Genomic DNA, 22,785 nt, shown 5'->3' with positions numbered 1-22,785 from the left:
AACCTAGCACATTTCTGTCTCACATTTTCCCTGAAACGAAGGTGACCTTTAATCTCTTTCCACAAACCTTCATGCACTAAACTCCGTGCCAATGACATGAGATGCTCATTCTGATTGCAGTGGGCCATACTCTTGTCTAGTACATCATTTGTGAATATGATAGTTGCCTATTACAATGCAACAGGTATGTGAATAACATTTATCAGTGATCTCTGTAAAATTGATTCCTTCTTTCCCTTTTCATTATAAGAGGAAACTTTATTTCAGAGTAGAAAGTGCATTGTCTGAACTCATCAACACCCTCTTTATCCCTCCCCTCCCCAATTTGTTGCAGACCAGGATGAAAGAGCAGCTGAGCTCAGCAGGGAGCAGAATGAGAAAACCATCCGGAGCACGCAGACTGCGCTCCGCAATTTCCGGGAGTTCCTCATCTCCAAGTATCCTTCTGAAACAAGAGAGATTTATGTCATCCCTTGTAAAGAGTTGGATGCCTACCTTGCCTCTTTCTTTGTGGATGCCAGGCAGAAGGATGGGTCCGAATATGAACCCAATAGCTTGGCCAATTACCAGTGTGGACTTGAGCGGTACCTCAAAGAACACAGGTATGGCTACAGTATCACCAGGGATAAGGAATTCAAGCGTTCTCAAGAGGCCCTGAAACAGAAGCAGATTGAACTCCGCTGCAAAGGAAAAGGAAATAAACCCCACAAGTCCATGAAGCTCACCTTTGCTGATGAGCTCATTCTGCGTAAAAGGGGGTTGCTAAGCCGCTATAACCCTGAGGGTCTGCTCAACCTCGTCTGGCTCAACAACACAAAAGCTTTTGGGCACTGCACAGGCTTCCATGGATCTACCTTGAAGTGGGGTGATATCCGTCTCCGGGTAACAGAAACAGGGTTGGAGTACTTAGAGTGGATGGGTCAAGACACTGGTGACCTGAATGCCAAAACCAAGAGAGGGGGGACAGATTCCCGTGTGTATGCCACCCAGCATGCCCCACAGACGTGCCCTGTACAGGACTATAAGGAGTATGCCCAGCGGCGGCCTCCTGCCATGCGCTACGAGGATGCCCCTTTCTACTTGTCCATCAAGCCAGTTGTGAACTTGGCGGCTCTGCATTGGTACAACTGCCAAGCTCTGGGCAAGAACAAGCTGGCCAAGATGGTGAAGACCATGTGTGAGAAGGGCAACATCCCTGGCAGGAAAACCAACTTCAGTGTGTATCAGAGCTGCAGCACCCTGTCTGAGGCCCAGAGCAACCAGCTGGTGCTTATCTGTAACAATCTGAGCCAGCAGGCCGCCCAGTCAGTGGCAGGGCACTCCAGCAGCGGCAATTTCATCGTCTCTGCCTCCTACGACTCTTCCTCAGATACTGCTTGACCAGGTGGCTTGAGCCTGACCCCAGTTTGGTTACTGTGTCCAGAGAAACTGTGATTATACACTGCTTCTTGTGCCCTTTCCTCTGCCCTCAGTGTTAACTTTATAAAAAATATAAATCTATAATATATTTTTCTTTTTACAAATAAGCCAACGGAGATAGTTTAGTATTGCTAACATAGTATTTATAGGCTTCAAACAAATGTACTTGTGGGTGAGTCAGTGTAATTACTGTTACAAACTTTTTCAAAACCATAGTGATTCTCAGGCAACACAAAGTAGAGAAGGAATTCTGTTTTTTAAACAACTGTCCAAAAGGAAACTGAGTCGTGCTAGACGCTGTGTCCTCAGCTCCTGCTTTTTCTTCCCACCGCAATGCTCATTGCTAGTCTACTTGATAAATGGCTTTATTTTTTTAATTTTTAAAATTCTCTATTAATCAGGAGGAGATAACACTAACTTTACTGCTTACACAAAATTACATTCAGTCAGATCCAAAATATGAAAGTGTTGGCTGTAAGCTCAACTTCCAATTATTTATATACTTTTTTTTTTACTTAATTAGAATTTTAGCTCCTGCACCTCAATTTTTGCAATATATGAAAATTTAGAGGCTTACCTTACATTTTTTTCTTCGGGGGGGAAGAAGTAGAAGGAGGGAATAAGTGCCATTCATTTTGGAACATACATAGTTTTTAAATAATACGCAAAGTCCATTTTTGTGGCAAAACAGACTGTTACATGACTCATTTTTACTGTTGTGCTTGAACCTGGATAGAATTTTTTTCGTTCCCTAGGAAATAAGTATAAATGAAATTTGATTATCAGATTTAAAAGAAATTTAAAACTACCAAAGCTTTGAAAATATTCCCAAGCATTAGATTGTATATCAAACATAAAGGGAAGGTAGAGAATGGGGAAGTCTTGCTAAAGATCTAGAAGCACTAGTTAAGATAACAAAAAACTCATTCTCTTCAAAGCTCAAATCCCTCTTGAATTATTTATTTATAAGCATTAAACTTCAGTATCTTTTCTCTAGGGGATTTCTTGACTCTGTAGTTGAGATCAAAGGAAAATTGGTACTTATTTTAGGTAACAGCATTTGTTACCAGACTGAGCTGAATTCAAAGCGTTCTTGAAAATGTGCAAAGTTCCTTCCATAGTAAATATAAATACATTTATCTGCATCATCCTGCAATAATAATAATAATTTTGGTTAAACAGCTCCTTGTGGTAGTTTCTCCAGGGTCTTTATTTTCAAGTCTTGAAGCCTGTGGTGAATTATTAGTTAATGTACTTCAAAAATAAAATAAATTTAGACATTAGGGCCACAATAAAGCTGAGCTAGGTTCCCATCCTGTAGAATCATTAATGCATAAAAATCCAAATCTTAATTGCTTTGTTGGATCTGGGCATTCTGCTGGGGAGTATTTGTTCTTCAAGGTAACCTCATAATTCAGTTAACTAGGAAGGTAGGTGTTATATTATGTATTAATTTATTGTACAATCAGACAATCAGGACAAATTTCATGTTGATTCGCTTTGCTAAAGCATCACATTAGCTGAACTTTCCCATGGCTAGGCAGCTAGGCAGCTCTTTCCAACACTAAATAATAAGCACATGAAGGCCTGTTCCTCTGAGCTGTGACCTTTCCATTGGCTTGGGAGTGGGAAGTCTGTCGTGGCCTTTGTGTGGTGGGATCAACTTCATTTCATGACTTTTCCTCTGCAGAGAGGCATCCACAAACAAGAAGAAAGGGCGAAAGATATCTTGTTTATTTTTTTGTATTAATAGTGATGATAGGCACCATTTTTGATCCAGTATGTGTTCCAGCACTGTGCTAAGTGATTTATGTGCTTCAGTTACATAAGAAACCATTACTAGTTGTATGAAAATTAGGAAATACAGGTAAGCATAAACAAAACAAAATATATACACATTAGCTAGCCAAAAATAACTGCTGTTAACATTTTGGTATATATTTCTTCAGACATTTCAGTATATATCTATTTATTTCTATGTGCATTATCTTTAATCCTTTCAATAAGTTTGAAAGGAAGGGAAATTATCTTCGTTTTATGTTGAGATCAAGACAGGTCAGGTTATAGCTAAGGAGGTGGTACTGTCATCTGACTCCAGAGTTCTTCTATTCACCTTTCTTAGTTCCCACTCATAGTTTCCAGTGGTTTGAGCCAGATGTGGGGACTCTGTCTTCCCAGACTTCTGGGGGTGCTCAGTTATCTTTCATGGTGGCACACTCTGTCCCCTGGTCCTCTCATTCATTTTGAACCATGGGTCTCTTTCTCCCAGTTCTTTACAAAACATTCCTGTTCTTATTTGGTAACTGGTCTGTAAGTGCACAGGACAGCCTACTGTAAAATAACTTTGTAAAAATAAGGATATCATTACATATGGGACCTCTCATGTTTAAGAAAAGGCTTCTATAAAGAACACTTAGAAGGTGATTGTGCGTTTTATTTTTGCATTGACATTTAAAAAACATTCTTGATATGTTTTAGATGGCGAAGTGCATTTGTTACAAGGAAGAAGAGCAGTCAGTAAGCAATGAAAAACAGAACTAGGAAATTTCAAATTTCCAACTAAACTTAAAATCTGTTTTTATTCCTATTGCATTTTCATTTAGAAGAACACAAATGGAGAATGTGAATTATTTTTTATTTATTTTTGCTTTGGTAACTGAAACCAAATACGAGCATTGTGACAGAGTTAGAAAACTGTTTTTTGAAAGAATGGCTTGGTAGACATATAGCCAAATTAATATCTGTTTGAGTTAAATTATGGAAAATTATCTGCAACTACCTCTAAATTTTGTGATTTTATATGAACAATACTGAGGATATTCCACTGCCAGATGCCATTTTTATTATTTGTTACTGCAGCTTAAGAAAACTTACATGCATACTGTGGCAGTGGTGGACACCAGAACCACATGTGCGTTAGCAGCAGTGCAGCAGTTCAGCGGTGTAATACGTGTGCTGCCTTTCCCGACGATCCCGGGGCTCATACAAAAACACTACAACTTTATTTGCAACTTTTACACTTTAAGGTCAGAGCAGTGTCGTGTAAGACAGTTTCCAGTGCCCCTCACATGACTGGAAGTTTTGCACTGTCTATAACAAAAATGTCACACCCATCTGTTCATTCGGGTGGCATAGCTGCATAATTCAATCTTCTAAATTCACGAACGTGACGGGCTATTGAAAACCATAGGCCGTAGCAGTTTAAAAAAAAAAAAAAACAAAAAACAATGTTTGAAGAGATTAGCGATATTCAGGATGTTAATCCAACAGAATTTATACTTACGATTCCATTCGTTACCTTGGTTAGTAGGACTGGTTTGAATATGATTCATAAATATACATCAGCTATTTTAAATGTTTGTTATTTGATCAGTGTTTTTCCCAATGTCAAATTTTCCCTATGCTAATTCATTGTTTCCTATGTTAAGTCACTTCCTGATCTACAAAGGAATAATATGAAAAGTTTCCAGCATAGATCAGGTCTCTTTGGTTCTTTAGGTAGGTCATTGTTAGCTGGCGTCTTCATTGCGTTCACTTGGCTATGTCCTGCGACTTAGCTTCCAGTGGCACAATGAAATAGAGTGACTTCACTGAGAGGAAATGTACAGCCATAGCAACAAAAGTTGGGGCACTTAGTATCTAGACTCAGTGAGGGTACAAAGATGTGTAAATAGTCTCTGCTGTCAAAGAACTTATAAAAGATACTGTAATAAAAGTTTCATTTCATTTTTGAGAGCCCAGCAAAAAAAAAAAACCTCTATGCCAGCACTGTTCTGCACAGTTTCCCAAACTTTACAGTGTTATTTAGCCGTTGGATATGTTGATTTCCCATAGAATACATAATATGGCTTTGAGTATTTTGTGGGGAGTCTTCCATAGAGTGTTTTAAAATGATTGATATGGCAAAGCCACTTTCTGCACCATCCATTTGTTCACATGGGTGCACACACGCGTAGGGAAGTGCAGATTGTCCTCACTGGCTGTCATTTATTGAGTTCATACAATGTACCATAGTGCGAACTTCTTCTCTAAGTTGTTTCTCTCAGTTCTCACAATAGTCCTATGAGGGTAGGTATCATTATTTCTCATTTCTGAATGAGGAAGTCCAGAGAGGTCACATGGGTTGTCCACATGTTGTTAATACTTAAGAGCATCAGGTTCAGAAACTAGATCCTTTTGTCCTTTTTGGCTATAGCTTCTTGTTCACAAAGTGATTCGCTGTGCTTCTGTAGACCCTCCGAAGTAGTAAGTTATCAGTGAAATCCCTGGTGTGATAAAATCCTCAGTATCCGCTCAGCTCTGAGTGCGAGCAGTGCCATCACCAGCACAGTGGGTATAGGCTCGCTGCCGGAGCTTGGAGAGGTGGGACACTCGGCAGAGTTTGTTCGCCCCGGCCATGAGGGGAGAGCACACGTTTGTGTCACTCTTGAAAGAACATTTTATCGTGAAGAGGGGTGTGTACATGCGCAAGTAATTCTATCTTTAAAAGTGATTATTTGTTTTTATCCCAAATAAACCAAAAACCCAGTTTCAAGAAAGTTCCTTATAACTCAGACGAGGAATGGGGAGGTTGTAGACAAGAGAGAGCACCTCTTGAACCCAGAAGTGACATCACCCTCCACCAGATACTGAGTAGTGGGCGACAGTCTGCCAGGGAGTTCGGTCTTACCTATAAATTTGGTGCTAGCAAATTAACACTGTTTAGTAAAATGTTCTTATTTTACTAAATAAGTTTTTTAATCACTTATGATTACATAACAAAATTTGGGCCGGGGGAATACTAGCCTCATGGTTCTCGGAATTAGAGATTAACTGTGAAACCGTTGTTATATTTTCTAGTTTGACCGTCTATACCATTTCATGTATTAGAGACCAACACTTCTGATTTTAACCAGCCTTTTTCTGACTAGTTTTCTTTGTCTATAGCAAGGATGTATTTTAGTTTTTATTTTTCGAGCCAAAACAAAGCTGTAATACTTTGTTTTGAACTCCCTACCATATAATAAAGGAAATAAATTTCCAGGCATAGGAGGAAAATCATGGGGTAAGTGTGATAATTTATTGCAGTAAAATAATTTTAAAGTGTTCAATCATGAAAAAGTTGTTACAAATACTGAAGAATTAATAAGTTCTCAATCATTTTAATATATTTTTAAATAGGCACAATATACCTGCATATTCAGCAAATAATGTGGTGCAAATAGTTGCAATAGTTATTAAGAAACCCCATTGGCAAGGACACTCATTTGTCTTTTTTTTCTTAATGCATGGTATTCAAACATTGCTTCTCCCCACTAAGATCTGGCTGCGAAGATATGACTGCGTAGCTTTTTCTAAGGCAAAGTGATGAAACTAGGATGATTGCTAAGAGATCCTTGCCATAGAAGCTGGGATAAGGAAGTACACTACATGTGTCATGCTGTTGGTGTTTGGAGTATTTCTAATGATATAAAAACAGAAAAGAGGGATGATACTGGTAAACTGCCAACAATTCTGGTTTCATTTTTCTGTACAGAGAAAGGTAATCAAAATATCTTGTGGTCTATCCTATTTGTACATTGACCAATTGGGTCTGCCAAAGCTGAGGGAAAGACCTGATATGGTATTGAAGATTGCATTATTTTTTAAAAGATAGCATTTTAATACATTCAAAGTGAGGTTTTATGTAAACCATGACCTAGTTGCATTAGACTCAGAGTACTGAGTAGGTCAGTGTACTGAGTTGATCAGAAAATTAATTAGGCCAGAGCATTAGAAACATCTAAACTAATCCGGCCCTCCTCTTTTATAGAAGAGGGCAACAGCCCCAGAGACATTAGAGGAATGCCCAGGTGCACACACCTTGTTAGAATCAGAGCCAAGAGTAGAACCCAAGGGAACCCAGGCATCCTGAGTTCCAGTCTGTAACTAGCGTTTAGGGGAGAAAAACAACCATGCGTTTTCACTGAGCTAGAAGGGATATCCTTGTTTTCAAAATTACAAAGAATTTTAAGCTTAATCAAGTTTCTGTTAGAAGTATATTCAAGCTGCCAGTTTTCAAATATGCTTGGTTTTTTTTTTTTTGCATGTGTATTTTCACTTTTCATTGTGTAGTGTTATAGCTTGATTTTAGCAACTACTTTGGAAAATTGATGGGATAATCTCTAAATGTAATTGTTTGCCTTTTTATTTTAACGAACATCTCTTACCCTACCCAATTTATACTTAGTTCTCATTTATGGAGGGGAAACAAACTACAGTTTTGAGTAATATGAATTCAATAATGATTATAATCTATAATGATTATAAACTAAAAAGTAAATTTAAAAACTGCAGTGTTCATTTGTATATCCAGCTATATAGCATCCATATCATTGGTTTAGAATGCAGTCTGCAGTACCCTGTTTGCGTCTCTGAAAAGTTTTAAAAATCATCTTAAAGGTTTGGGACAGATCTTCAGTCAAAATGATCAAATTTCTATCAACATAATTAGAAAGTTTCTGAAGTGAATTTATTTTAGAGATAGGAAAGGGGAAGAAAATGGGAACTATGAAAGAGACCTACGCATAGCAGGAAGATGTAGAAATACAAAATATTTGTAAGTTCTCATACTAACCTGCTTACTCCTCTAACGGAATTCAAGCATAAATGCAAAAAACATTCTACAGAATTTTATTTTACAATTTATATTTACTAAATCATAGTTGAAGGGAAAAGATGAAATTCTAGGATGTTAAAAAAGTACAATGAAGTTTTGCCTTTTGAATGCAATGTTGAATTTTGCTTACACTTGTAATGTTCTTTATATTACACTGGAATTAGACAGCATTTTTACCATTTTACATTCATTTCAAAGGTCTTTGAAAATGTTTGGCATAAGATATTTATTTGTGGTTGGTAGAATTAGAAAGACATCAGCAATATGTAATCCGAACACTAATGTGCATACCGTATTAAGTGATTTTTATGCCTGTTTACTTTCTGTAATCCTTATATTTTATAAATCAAATATCTTAGTATACTTCCACTAGAAACTAATTTATAATGATTATTTATACTGGATGAAGTAGCAGGTCCATTTTAGTATGAATCCACTCAGATCAACTTTATCAAACTGAACTTTTATATCTACAGTCCATTATACTACAACTTTTTAAATAGCATTTATAACAAAAGAACTTTTGTCTTATAAAATATTTGTTACAAAAAAAAAACCTTGCCAAAAACCATTACAATTTCTATGCATTGTGTAATATTCAGTGATGTCTTTGTTGAGATTTTGCATGTCATAATAGGGTGCTCTTTCATATGTGTGTGTTAGTGGTGTTTATGTGGAATTGTTAATCATTGCTGCTACCACTTATTGTAGTTAAACTGAAAAACTGTGCTGAAGGGGCTGTGCAGTCGACATTTTATGTGTGACCTGTGAACGTATGTACTTAGTGGTGTGATATTTTGAGTCAGCCCTGGTGGCCTCTACAGAAGGAAATGTTGTAGTTGTCAGGTGGTGCCAACTGCAAAATCTTGTTTCATGTGTATAATTCCAGGTTAGCTCTTCTTTATCCCTAACTCTGTGAAAGGGAAATGTTTGCAAAAAGAGAAAGCAAAAATGCTGAGCTTTTTTAGTACTCCCCTACCCCAGCTTAAATCTTTTTCTTTCCCTGGTACTTGAGCACCTTACAGAGAAATCCAGTAGAATGACAGTATAGCAGCAAAATTTCCCTTGATCTGGATATTTTTTGGTTGAACGATGTAATAACAGAGGACTATAAGGTGCATACATTATTTTTGATGATTATCGTAGCTCACTGTTTGAATTGCATTTAATGAGAATATTTAGTTTTTAAATTTTATTTATAAGTGACCATGGAAACCTCAGCGTTCCCAAATATTAACTTTTATATTCAGCATTTGTATGGACTTATTTAATATATTCTGTTGCCTCACATCAGAGTTTTTTCATGCCCATTTGTCTTTAGCTGGTTCCTGGTAGTTCCATTTTGCCTCAGCAATTTCATACAAGCTCTGAAAGTAAAGAGAAACAATTTCAGTGGATTAATTTTATTATATTACTTGTTAAAAGTCAACATGGGGGAAATACCATTATACTTTTTTTACATTTATAGTCTTAAGATGGAAGAGAAACTGTCATAAAATGTTAAGAAGGCTACTTCCTTAAGACCCTTTTTACACCAACATGCCAAAATTCCTCCTCAGCGCAGTGTTTCATTCTGTCTGTTCAGTGGGTTTATAACTGTAAAGCTCCTTTAATAAAGGGATACTCTCCTGGACCATCCAGAGGCTTTTTGTGTGACTGTCAGAAACAAGGCGACAGCCAATGCTGTGTTTGGAAACACTGCTGCTGAAATTGCTGATTTAACTCTGAGAGTATAAAAAACCATTTTTTAAGGCCCCTGCTACTTGTTTGCTTAAAGGAAAAGAAAGGCAGATTTCAACTGGGAGCCTTCCCTCCAGAATATGCTTTAAACATTTACCCTTCCAGGGAGGTAGTAAAGCAAGAAAGGAAGTTCAATTACGTATATTCTAAAGATTTTCTGCCCTTGTTCAGTGGCCTTCAGAGTAACACTAAAGTATTTCTTGATTCCTGCATTGGGGGTTTTCAGACAAGGCCTTTGTTCTTAGAATTCCTTTTATATTTTGGACACCAAAGATTATGGCAGGGTATCCTGATGATTAACATTCACAGTTCCTGTTAGTTAGCGGTGGGCACATTTATTTGAATCCTCTCTTAGTTTTATTTACCCCCTTTATGTCTTCTGTACATTTTATATGTCTGCCTGAGACCTGTATTCCTATAAATGGGCTACTTTTGAATCAAGTAATACATACATATTTGTTAGGTTTCTAATTTATAGGGTTATGTTTCCACCATGATTTTAAGCTTTTTCTCACTGCTGACGTTAGACACAGATTTGCCCCATGGTGAGCAATAACTTGTACCTTTTTTGTTGTAATCTGAAAATATAACTAATTCTTTGGGCTGAAACCTCGTGAGAGAATGACTAAAAGTGTTTTTGGATTCAACAGAATCACTATACGACTCATTTATTTGGTGGTTTAGTAGAATGAATGCTGTATTCAACTTAAATAAGGTCTTCCATCTTTCTTACAAATTTCAAGAATGATTTTAAGATTCCTTCTAGTCTACCACTTGGAAGTTCATTAGGAATGCAGATTATACCAATTTAGTATAACTTAATACCAGGCATCTGTTTGGAAATATAACCACACAATACCTAAAAAGCTTTTGTGAACGATTGAACTGTGCTTTGAAAATGCATTCACTTTTTTCCCTATTTGATAGATCATTTTTGATATATTTTCTGGCCACTAGGCTTTTAACTGCTATTACATGAAAAAGCACACGTGTGCCTATTCACTCTAATATTTAAAAATGTTCTTCATAAGCTGCTGCAGTTACAATTTGTGGAAGAACGAGGAGAAAGGTGAATTGAAATGGAGAGAAATTTCTGTTAATATGTTAAAATGTGTGACTGTGATACTCTTGGTTAATTAATATTCTGCTAGTTGATGTTTGTAATGTAATACAACTTTTTTGTTAATAAGTGTATACTCTGCTTCATTTTTATTTTTCTGCTCACTGATCTTTTACTCTAAAATGTTTTCATCTTTATCAGCTCTGTTTTTGCTTCATACTTGTCTGTGTACTCGTGCTCTAAATAAAATTCTAGTTTTGTGTCCTAGTGTTTATTCATTGTGTGTGCAGCGTTTGCCTGTAATGTAACAGTGTAACTTCCTAGTGTTTGCAGTATTTGTTGGTACAGCCTAAACTTATGGAAATAAGAAATACAATCCAATAAAATCAGCTAATGTCTCTAATGAGAGCATGTTTTAATCACAGTATTTTGTCTGTCTTTGGGTATGATTAGTCTTCATTTAATAAATGGATTTCTGCAATGCTGGCTGACTTTTTAAAAACAACTTAAACCACGTTATGAAAACCAAAATTGTCCTCTTCACTATGCATCAGCCCCACATAGTCAATGCATATTAAGCGGAGCATTCCATGTCAAGCGTTTCTAATTATTGAGGAGCAGGAAATTGTGGGGGGAGAAGCATTTCTGTATGTGAGTACGAGGAAACAGCCCACAGGGTAGGGAAGACACTTCAGGAGGGCATCTACAACTGAACTAAACACATGCTTCCTGGAGCCCCAGTCCCCAAAATCCTGTTTCAGGGCAAAAGTCTCTACTCAAATTCACTCTCTCTTTCTGTCTGTGGAGCTCTGTCAACCAACTCTGCAAAATTATACCAAGCTAAGTAGATGTCCACTTCCAAACTTCCTCATTTTTAGGAAAAATCTTTTTGGTCCGATAGAATTCTTCTTAGGCTCTTTGTTGCATTTAGCACATTTGACAGTGTTCTTTGAGCAGAATAGGAATGGTTATTCAAAATGATTATAATAGTTAACGTCAGACATCTTTGTTGTATCACTAAAATTATTTAGTAAAGAAAAGCATATTAAAACACCAGAAAATACAATGTTCTCTCTCACAAAAATGCAGACGTAGTTCTTTTAGATGTATGAATAGTCCACCAAAGTCTACTCAGAAAGCCGAATATTGCAAATAGCAACGGCTGTACTTTGTATGCTAGTATTTTAAATGGCATTAAAATTACCGTATAAATAGTTGTAACTTAATTTTTAATGTTTTTGTAGTACTTTAAGAAACAAGTTACATAATTAAAATGTGGCAGATTTTATTTCCCTGATAGGGGAAAAATATTAGAATTCAAGTTGAGTAATATTTAGCCTGCAAATCACAAAATGTCCTCTTTTTAAAGTTTTATTTATTTTAAATTTATTTATAATGATTTCTAAGATTTCAAGTGCTAAAGTAGCTAGTATGCATAACATAACAATGTTGGTTCTATATCAGGTATAGGATTGTTGGGTCATAGACCGTGTGTGTTCAACTTTGTAGATATTGCCACTTAGCTTTCAAAGTGGTTGTACGAGCTGACGTTCCTACCAGATGCGCAAGAGAGTTCTCTTGTTTCACGTCTTCACCGACACTTGGTGTTTATAGATTCTGGTTTTGATTTTGGACATTTTTGTGAGTGTAATTTATATTTCCTGAAGTGTTAACGATAATTTCTTATTGTACGCAGTACCCATTCAAGTTTGTCTGTTTTTAGTGGGACTGTCTTCCTTCTAATTGATCTGTCAGATGTATTTGTCAAATATCTTCTCCTACTATTTTGCTTGCCTTTTCACCCCCTCAGGTACATTTTGATAAATGTCTTTTTAATTTTAATGAAATCCAATTTATTGATCTTGTGCTTTGGGGCTAATAATATTGATGTCCTACTTGAAAATATGTAGTTACCCCATGGTCCCAAAAATGATCTCTTGTGTTTTCTTCTGGGAACTTTATTGTTACTACCATTTACATATAAGTCATCATACATTTGGAATTTTGTTGTTACTGTTTATAGTGTGAGGTAGGCATTCAGTTTGCTCTTACTGTGTTGTGGGGTTTTTTTATCTGTGTTTAGGAGCTGTGTTGGCTTGTAATTTTCTTTCATTGCATTTTTCGTGTCATATTTTTATAGAAAACTTATGCTGCCCTATAAAAGACATTAAATAGTGTTTTCTTTTCTTTTTTTTTTTTTTCTATTCACTACCGGAGTCTTTAGGCTTGGCATTATTTGTTTCTTAAATTGTAAAAATTTACTTGTGAAATCTATCTTAACCTGAAGGGTTTGTGTGTGTGTGTGTAAGATATTTTAAATTATAGATTGAGTTTCTTTAATGGGTATGGGACTATTTAAATTTTGTTTCTTGTTCAGTTTTGCTAAGTTGTGGGCTTTTCTAGATATTTGTCCATTTTGTCCAAATTTCAAATTTATGGGCATCAAGTTCTTATTATTTTTACTGTCTTTTTAATGTATCTGTAGGTTCTGTAGTGATAACTCCCTCTTCATTCCTGCTGTAGAAATTGTACTTTTCTTTTTTCTTATGTGTTTATTAATTTTAATAGTCTTTCAACTCCATCTCTTGGCATTATTATTTTTTTTATCCCAAACTTTCATTGATTTCTGTTCTTATGTGTATTGTTTCCTTCATTTTACTCTTTTGGGTATATTTGTTTTTCTCCTTTTTGATGTCCTCATACAGTTGATATTCAACCTCTCTTTTCTACTCATTAATACAATAATTTTTCCTAAAGACAGTACAATAACCTTATCCCATAACTTTGACAAGTTGTGTTTTCTTTTCATTCAATTTGAAATATTTACTAAGTCCCATTGATTTTCCCCCCCCTTTCACCAAGGGTTTATTTAGAAGTGTATGATTACTTAATTGTCTATTAAAGTGGAAATCTCTTCCTCCTTTTTCTTCTTCCCCTTCCCTTTTTTCCCTGAACTCTTCAGTTTGAAAGCTCTTGGTGGGGAGAGTGCAGCAGGCGTTGGCACTGGAGTGTGTGTGCATTGAAGGAGCGGTGATGGTCAGGCACGAAGCCTGCAAAGCGTCACGAGGGCATGTACATAGGAGAACTGCCCCACGAGGGGTGTAGGCAAGCAACTGGGGCGGGAAATACATTTCAGGACGAGGGCAATCTGGCAAACTGGTAACAGCTTGAATTGGGGGAGAAAAGCATACCGTGGAGGGGTAGCCAGGTATGTGGTGTGATCGCCTGAGCAGGATGAGTGGGCCGGCCACACTGCAGTGGGGAGAATTGGGAGAAGCCCTGCGTGAGAAGTCAGAGCCTGCCTGAAGGGAGTGGGGTTCCAGCACGGGATGTTGGAGTCTGAGCAGAGTGCGAAAGGTGTCCGCGTTTGGAGGATGGCCCAGCGCAGGGGGCCACGCTGTGAATGGATAAGGAGGACATCTGTGTGTGGGGGAGGCACATCACAGCTAGGTGGCGGAGCACGAGCAGGTGAGGAAAGTCTGTGAACGACCGAGGAGCACGACGTAACAATACATGATGCCGAACGGGGCCCTTTGCCAGTGTGGTGTATCACTGGGGCAACTGGCAGAACTTCCATGGGCGTACAGGTTCCGTTTTCAGTGGACAGTCTCTGTCCTCCTCTCCTGTGATTAAAATGAAATTATTTAAGGTCACATTTAACATAACAATTAAACCTAATCATCCTGTCTTGCGGTGTGCCTCTTTTCTGTGCTTATGCTGTAATGAAGTGATGGGGACTGAGCTGTGTTGCGAATAAATCCTGTTTTTGTTGTATTTGAAAAAACTATATTGAAACTATAGTGTTTGTCTAAATAAATCAGACTTAGGTTTCCTCACTGCAGGTTGGTCTGCGTACATTTTGGGAGCCAGCATATACTTTTTGTAAATGGCCAGTATTTAAATTGCATTCTTTACTGAGAACTGTATCTCTGTGGTACCTGATTCTTTTGCTGCAGTGTCCAGAACATAGACTCATTGGGACCCAAGTCCAAATCCTGACACTTGGACTTGGCTGACTCTCACACTCGCTAACTCCATGACTTGGGACAGCTCAGTGCCTGGCACAGAGAGTGTACCTCAGTCAATATTGGGTGAATGATGTATGAAGTTACAAACTGTTTGAGGTTCTGTTTCCTTATAAAGAATTTGTAAAATTGTTAAAACAGTGGGGTTGCTTAGAGCTTTACAGGTAATTTATATAACTCGGTATATAGCACCGGTGGCAAACAAGGCCCGCGGGCCCCCTCCACCTTGTTTTATCCGGCCCGGCACCGTATTTCTACCTGGCAGCAGTACCAAGCTCTCACTTAACTGTTAAGGGGTAGTTACATTTATACACTCCTAAAATTACACTTGGCCCTTTGAAGACAACTGCGAGGCTGATGTGGCCCCCGGTGAAAATTAGTTTGACACCTCTAGTATATAGTAAGCAGATGCTAGTAGATGTTAGTGCTAGATGTAATAATTATACATTTTATGCTAGAATCCTTTCATTAGTATCAAGCAAGTCCCAGAAGTAACACAAGTTAGCTTATGAGGGTGGTGAGAGAAATATGTCTACACGACTCTCGTGCTTCAGATAGCTTTGCTAGCAACGTTTATTCCTCTCTTGCTGTAAGCATTTATTAAAGCAAATTGTGTGTTCAGCATTTAACAGCAGACTTAAAGGGTGAAGGCATAGTCTTAAGGAGTGTACAAACCAATTGAGGTCTTCCTGACACAATTAGGTCACGATTCTACAGAATAAAGTAAATGTGAGACATACTGAAGGAAAGAATAAGGGAGTTGAGCAGAATGGGGAAAAATTATGTACAAGTGAGCTTTGACTTGGAATTGAAAAAAAGACACTGTTGATTGATACAGAGACCACGGGGAGATTTCTCAGGCTAAGTGTGGGCAGGGTTTGGTGTGGGCGTCCTGGGTGTAGCCAGGTGCCGGGGACAGCAGGAGGCTGGTGGTTTGAGTTCCTCAGTGGGAGCAGTGAAGGTGAGGTGAGTTAGGTAAAGTGAAGCGGATTTGCGGGTCACCTTGGTAATTGAATTATCTTTTTATTTTGCTATTTCTCAGCCTTTTAGTTCCTTGTTTTGAATATAGAAACATGCTAGAGAATATATAAAATACACCAGATATAAAATGCAAATTGGCATCATTTTTACTTTAGGGGGTGTACCTTGATTTTTTTTTTTTAGCCAAAGATCACAATATGAACAATTTAAGCCTATTTTTAGTAGTTCAGAGTATGAGGAAGGGCCCACTAATGGTTATGGACTTGTTTATGTCTTTGGCAACCAACAAAGTGGATACATTGAGGAAAACCAGTTTTAATCTGAACTAATTTGGCAGTTGCAATTTAAAACCTGTTGCCTTTTTCTGAGACATGTGAGTGTCTCTGGAGTATCCATCCCCCTGCTTTCCCCTAAGGTGTCTCCCTCACCCTAGCATTCTAATTCTAAGCTAGTTGATGAGTTGTGGAGTCAGGTTCAGATGTCTTTCTCTTTATTAGTTTTTGAAAAGAGTTAAAGAAATACGCTCACACTATTTAGTTCAAGGCTGCCCAGGATGGCACATTAAGGCATCTGAGACTATTTATTACAGAGAAATAACAGCTCTTCATGTGCTAAGGGTAAGGAGAAAGGGTGTAACTTGTCTTCCCTTCTGTCTTTTGGTGGTGGTAGTTCATAGAAATGCTGTTTTTTTAGTGAAAATTTCTTGGTTTCTCCACATTCGTTTCCCCCCTTTTTGTCATTGGAATGCCTGCATGAGTGCATCGGGGAGCGTGTGTGGCAAATCGTTGCGATTAAATGCAGGGTTACTGCATTGATTTCATGCTAGCAACATTGCTTCCTATTTATTTGAATATATGTATACTTGATAGATATTTCATTTTTACAAGTGCTATCTCAGGAGCTTGCTGTTATTTAACAGGAGCTCAAGATGTAATTCTCTAAAGAAAGGAATGGCAAGTTATGTTAATGCCTTTTATTTTTTCTGTTTCTAGCCTATTCTACTAAGCTCAACAAATTTCCTGTATTTAATATTAATGATGACTTGAATGATCTGTGTACCAGTGCAGTAAGCCCAAACACCACCAAAGCCACGCGCTATGCCCTGAACGTGTGGCGGTACTGGTGCATGACCAATGGGCTCCGAGACCACACGGACATCACCAAGGTAAGGAACTCTTGAGTTTACTCCTTCCGGCCAGTTTCACTGAGCGCCCAGTGCCCAGCACAGTGGAGAACACAGAACCGTTGCTTTCTGCCAGGAGAAACTTTGAAAGAACAGAAAATAGGAAGAAAAATAACGTCATAGTTCAAAGCAGAATTTAATAAATGCCCTGTGACTTTACAGATGAGAAATGCCAAAAAAAATTTCAGTTGGATAAATTAATTTCAGTTTGGTGACGCTAGCAACGGCACTGATACTGAAGCTGTATTTTTGGGAGAGAGGTAGAATTTCAGTACAATTGAGTAAAGACACAAGTCTTCTAAGCTGAGTGACCTGTACAAGAGTAAGATTTAGAGAGTTAGACTTGCCTGCAGCAGAGGCTTCCTATATGGGAATAATGGGCTATAAAACTAGATTTTGATAACCCTTCCGTGCCAAGCCACAATCTTGTGACTGTTGGGAAATCATTGAAGTTTTGTTTTGCTTTTGTTTGTGGGCAGTGGGGAAGGGACTGCTGTAATAGGGAGGATGCTCTGACCACGCAATCTGCAAGTGTCCTCTCAAGGCTCAGGTGAAAGGGAAGCCACTGACGGTGTTTGAATGGGAAGAAACATAGTGAAAGCAATATTTTAGAGAAATTATTGGAACTGATGAGCAGAAAATTAGTTAATATCTTTGGTCCTCTTTTTCCCCAGTTGTAAAATGAGCTCTGAGAATCTCCTCCAACTCACAGTGTGTGTTTGGGGTTTGTGACTGGGAACAGTTCTTGGACATGCAGAGACAGTAGACGAAGATGTTGTATTTTGATTTGGATACAGAGTCTAAATCAGACACGTCCAGTAGGCAGTTGGGAATGTGGGATTCACACATGGAGGAAGTGTTAAATCTAAAGTATAGATTTAAAGGTCGTGCAAATAGAGGTTGTAAGTGAAGCCCAAGGGCCGGTGACGTCTCCAAGTCTGGGTGATGTGTTTAGGGCACCAACAAAAGATGAAATAGGAAACCCAGGTTTGTACTTCCGACAGCATGGTGCACTAGGCACAGCAAGGGGCCTCTCTGCTGGACTTGCAGAAAAATAAGGAGCCATCCCAGGGCCAAAACAAAAGACAGCTGAACCCGGAGTGGTGAGCAGTAAGCACGCCTGAAAGGGCTCGCGCTGAGGGCATGTTAGCAGCATTGTCAAGGAAGAGACGAGACGGGTAGGCGAACTGAAGAATGCTTGGTTGAGGAGAGGACCCTGAAAGGGGCTTGAGAAGTTCTGCATGAGCAGCCTACCCTGGCTCCTCACTGTTATGTTGTAATGATCTTTGAAGGGAAACATTCCTTTAAATGTAGGTAGGTGCTCAGGTTTTTGCAAATTAAAAGCGACTAAATGTATGCTCATTTTTTAAAAAGTCACCAGGAAAGAAATGACCGTGAGTGAGAATGACTAGAAACAAACAACAGATTCAGACACCCAGGACTTCAGATAGTAGGCTATAGGTTAAGGGTGTATGAAATGTTAAGGCTGTATGAAATGAAAAGAATTACAGTGAACCCTTGAACAATGTGGGGGTTAGAGGTGCCGACCCCTGCACAATCAAAAATATAACTTAAGTCAGCCCTCCATATACGTGGGTTCCCAACTGTGGATCGAAAATACTGTATAAAAATGTACAAGCACTAGCATACTAATCAAAGTGATCCAGCAGATTTGAAAATAAATTGAAATTTCCACTCGTGATCATAAGGGAATGGAAAGATGCAGAATTATCCTGCTGCTGTAACAGCTGGAAAACTGGACAACTCTTTGAGACAGGACGGGCAGCACAGGACTTGATCCCTAAGAGAAAGTGAGCAAGAGAGATGAGTGCTGCCCTTTCTCCGGCTGTCTGCCTGGAGGCAGTCTCTGAGCGGCAGTGAAGCCAGGGGCACCCAAACAGAGCCTGGGAACCCTGCTGAGTTGAGAGGAGACCAAGATCAGGGTCCAAGGAGGGAAGGACAAGAGGACACTGGAAAAAAGTCCCAACATTCATTGAAAAGGTATGACAAATCCAGTACTGAACATTGTAAAATCCACAGTTTGTAGTATCCAGTCAAATATTACTCATCAGAGGAAGTGGGAACGTGTGACCCATACTCAGCAAAGTCAGTTGTCCTTCACTTCTGGCCAATTTGGGGAGCAAGATTTATCCTCCTTCCTGAAACAATCAAAATACAGACGAGTAATATAAACAGTGTTTTGCAAGGTACTATTAACACTCAAGGAAGGCCAGTTCTCTCTGAGAGACAGGAAACAAGGGGAGCTGGACGAGCAGCCAGCCTTCTGCCTCAAGAAGACTTCCCGGGGCTCTGGTGCAGGGAGGGGCAATGCCAGCAAGCCCAGCCGGATTGCTGAGCTGAGCAATGGAGCTGAGAGTCCAGAAAAACCAAGAATTGTCATGACAGAGTATTCGACAGTGGAGAGCTACGAAGAGAACTGAAGGTAGTTCCCCTCAAGTATCACGCTGAGTACTGACCAGCAGGTGCATGTGGGGAAACTACCTGAGGCTGGCAAAAATCACCTGAAGGGTTTAGCAGTAGCAGTACCCAGAGCTCACACGGACCTGTTCCCATCAGCCATACTAGAAACACCTCTGGATTCATGGGGGTAGTGTTCTCAGAAAGGCCCGGCATCAGATGTGGAGAATAATTAACCCTAGTCGGAGCTCTGCTCTAATCCCACACAACAAATCTTACAAGCCAGACCCAGGTGCGTGAAAAGGTGCTAAACATCAGTAATCATCAGGGCAATGCAATTTAAAACCACAATGAGTACCACCTCACATCTGTTAAAATGGCTAGTATCAAAAAGATAAATAACAAGTGTTGGTGGGGATGTGGAGAAAAGGGAACCCTTGCGCAATGTGAATTGGTACAGGCACTGTGGAAAACAGTATGGAGGTTACTCAAAAATTAAAAATAGAACCCCATACAGTCCAGCAATTTCACTTCTGGGCATTTATCCAAAGGAAACAAAAACGCTAAGTTGAAAAGATACATACATCCTCCTCCACGTTCATTGCTGTTATTTACAATAGCCAAGACACGGAAGCAACCTAAGTGTCCATAGATGGATGAATTGATAAAGAAATTGTTATGTATATATTTAATATATAAAGTCTGTCTGGAAGGTATCCAGCCATGTAATATGAAAAATAGAGACATTTATTGAAAAAAAAATAAGAAACATTGTACATGGGACAATGACACCTCAGTCCCCTTCAAAGTAGGCACTTTGGGACCTCACACAGTTCTCCCAGTTGCCATCAGCTGCCCCATCATATTTTCCTGAATCTCATTAATGGTCTGAATGTTCTTCCCTTTCAAAGATGATTTTAGTTTTGGGAAAAGCCAGAAGTCACAGGGCACCAAGTCTGGGCTGTAGCAGGGCTGAGTCACCTGGGTGATTTGATGTTTCACAAAAAAAACTCTGCATGAGGCGTGATGCGTGGGCAGGTGCATTGTCATGATGAAGCTGCCAATCACCAGTTGCCCATAGCTGCGGCCTTCTGAATCATCCAAATAGTTTCCGGGGAGGAATGTTCAAGCTTAACACAAAATTTAAGCCACGTTCATTGCTCTGTTTGCTCAATCATTTTGAATGTGATGGCCACACAGTACACGTGCTCACTCAGTGGCATCTACCACCCCCCACTGACTAGGATGGTGAAGTCATCACTGTTCATGCATGTACATTCCAGTCCCCTCTCCTTGACTGCCAGGTTACATCCATGTTGCTCGTACAACCCTTCTCATATTAACAATTGCTGGACTTTTTTCAGACAGACCTCGTCTCGTGTGTGTGTGTGTGTGTGTGTGTGTGTGTGTGTGTGTATAAATATATCTCACAATTATATATACAATGGAATGTGTATATACAATGGAATATTATTTAGCCATAAAAGGGAATAAAATCGTGCCATTTGCAACAATACAGATGGACTTTGAAGGCATTATGCTAAGTGAAATAAATCTGAGAAAAATTTCATACAATCTCATTGATAAGTGAATCTTTTTTAATAAAACAAACTCATAATACAGATGACAGATTGGTAGTTGCTAGAGGTGAGGGAGCAGGCAAAATGTGTGAAGATGGTCAAAAAACCTAAGGATGTAATGTGTGGCTTGGTGACTGTAGTTAATAATACTGTACTATATATTTCTAAGTTGCTAAGATGATAAATATTAAAAGCTCTCATCAGAAGAAAAATATTTTTAACTATGGTGATGGATGTTAGCTAGACTTATTATGATGCTTATTTTGTAATGTATACAAATTATCAAATCATTATTTGTGCAGCTAAAACTAACATAGCGCATGTCATCTCAAAATTACATATGAATTTTTAAAGTACAAAAAGACCCAAATGGATCAAACAGTTTTCAAGTAACTGTGTCCCAGGACAAGACTGAAGAATATATTGTACAAATGTAAAAATAGCCAGAACCCAAGAAATAAAATTCACAATGCCCGGCAACCAAACATCATCAGATATGCAAAGAAGCAAGAAAATGTATTTCTTAAAGAATGAGTTGATCAGAACCAACCCAAAACTGACATGGAGTTGAGAATTAGCAGACAAAAACACTGAACAGTTATTATAAAGAAGGTAAACAAATGGCCAGTAAGCACATGAAAAGATCTCAACTTTATCAGACATCAGGGAAATGCAAATCAAAACTGCAAGAGATTTCACTTCCTATCCCATAGGAAGGAAGGACTAGAATGCAAAAAGACAGAACAGATAGTAACAAGTGTTGACAAGGATGCTGAGAAATCAGAATCCTCATATGATTCTGATGGGAAATTTAAATGATGTAGCCTTTTTGGAAGCAATTTGGCAGTTCCCCAAATGTTACATATAGGGTTACTCTGTCACCCAGCAGTTCCTTTCCTAGGCATATACCCAAAATATGGAAAACATATCTGTAAAAAAAGTATACACAATTACTCATTGTAGCATTATTTATAATAGCCAAAATGTAGAATCAACCCAAAGATCAGATGAATGAATAAACAAATATGGCATGTCCATACAAGGGAACGTTCTTTGGCAATAAAAAGAAGTGAAGTACTACATGCTACAACGTGGGTGAACCTTGAAAATGTTGTGCTAAGTGAAATAAGTTAGACACAAAAGGCTGAATGTGTGTGGTTCCATTTATGTAAGGGCACTTAGAAAAGGCAAGTTCCTGGATTCAGAGTAGAGTAGAGGGTTACCGGGAGCTGGAGGGAGGAGGAAATGTGGGGTTATTGTGTAACGAGCACAGTTTCTGTTTGGAGTGATTTAAAAAATGTTATGGAAATTAAGAGTGTGGATCGTTATACAACATTGCAAAAGTACTTAATGCCACTGAATTGTATACTTACAAATGGGTAAGGTGGTAATTCGTATGTTTTTTACATACATGTATTTTATGACAACAGAAAAATCAATGAAATGTAGCATTCATCTTTATCAATAATTTTAAAATTCAGCTATTCTCACAGACCCCCATCACCAGTTCTCCTTCCCCACGAACCTTAACCTTTTCTAGACCAGAGGTCAGTGAAGTCGTTGTGAAGATACAGTCTGTACTGGGAACCTTTCCATTTCCATGCAGGAATCCACGAAAAGAGCCTCATTTCTTCCAACCCTCCATGGCTTAGAAAGCATACATCCCTGGAGATGAAAAGGTTCAGTAGTGTGCGCCTTATCAACACTACCGTGCTCTTAATATAATAGAAATAATTAGTACT

General features: G+C 38.5%; 1 protein-coding gene across 4 annotated transcripts in view; it reads left to right on the top strand.

Moving 5' to 3' along the window:
- The window catches only part of KIAA1958 (KIAA1958 ortholog), a 107,947-nt gene that overhangs the window by 70,889 nt on the left and 14,273 nt on the right, over window positions 1-22,785 (top strand). For 2 of the 4 annotated variants that reach the window (XM_053921753.1, XM_045196756.2), the window contains exon 3: window positions 335-11,554. In XM_053921753.1, the coding sequence (XP_053777728.1) occupies window positions 335-1,380 (1,046 nt within the window). In that variant the 3' untranslated portion in view covers window positions 1,381-11,554. Of the gene's footprint in view, window positions 1-334; window positions 11,555-16,854; window positions 17,028-22,785 lie in introns of those variants that run through there. The other 2 variants (XM_053921756.2, XM_053921754.2) reach the window with 2 other exon arrangements.

This window comes from Desmodus rotundus, chromosome 1 (assembly GCF_022682495.2).
Source record: "Desmodus rotundus isolate HL8 chromosome 1, HLdesRot8A.1, whole genome shotgun sequence".
NCBI classification, from domain to species: domain Eukaryota; kingdom Metazoa; phylum Chordata; class Mammalia; order Chiroptera; family Phyllostomidae; genus Desmodus; species Desmodus rotundus.
This window is presented reverse-complemented; position numbering and strand designations above follow the sequence as displayed.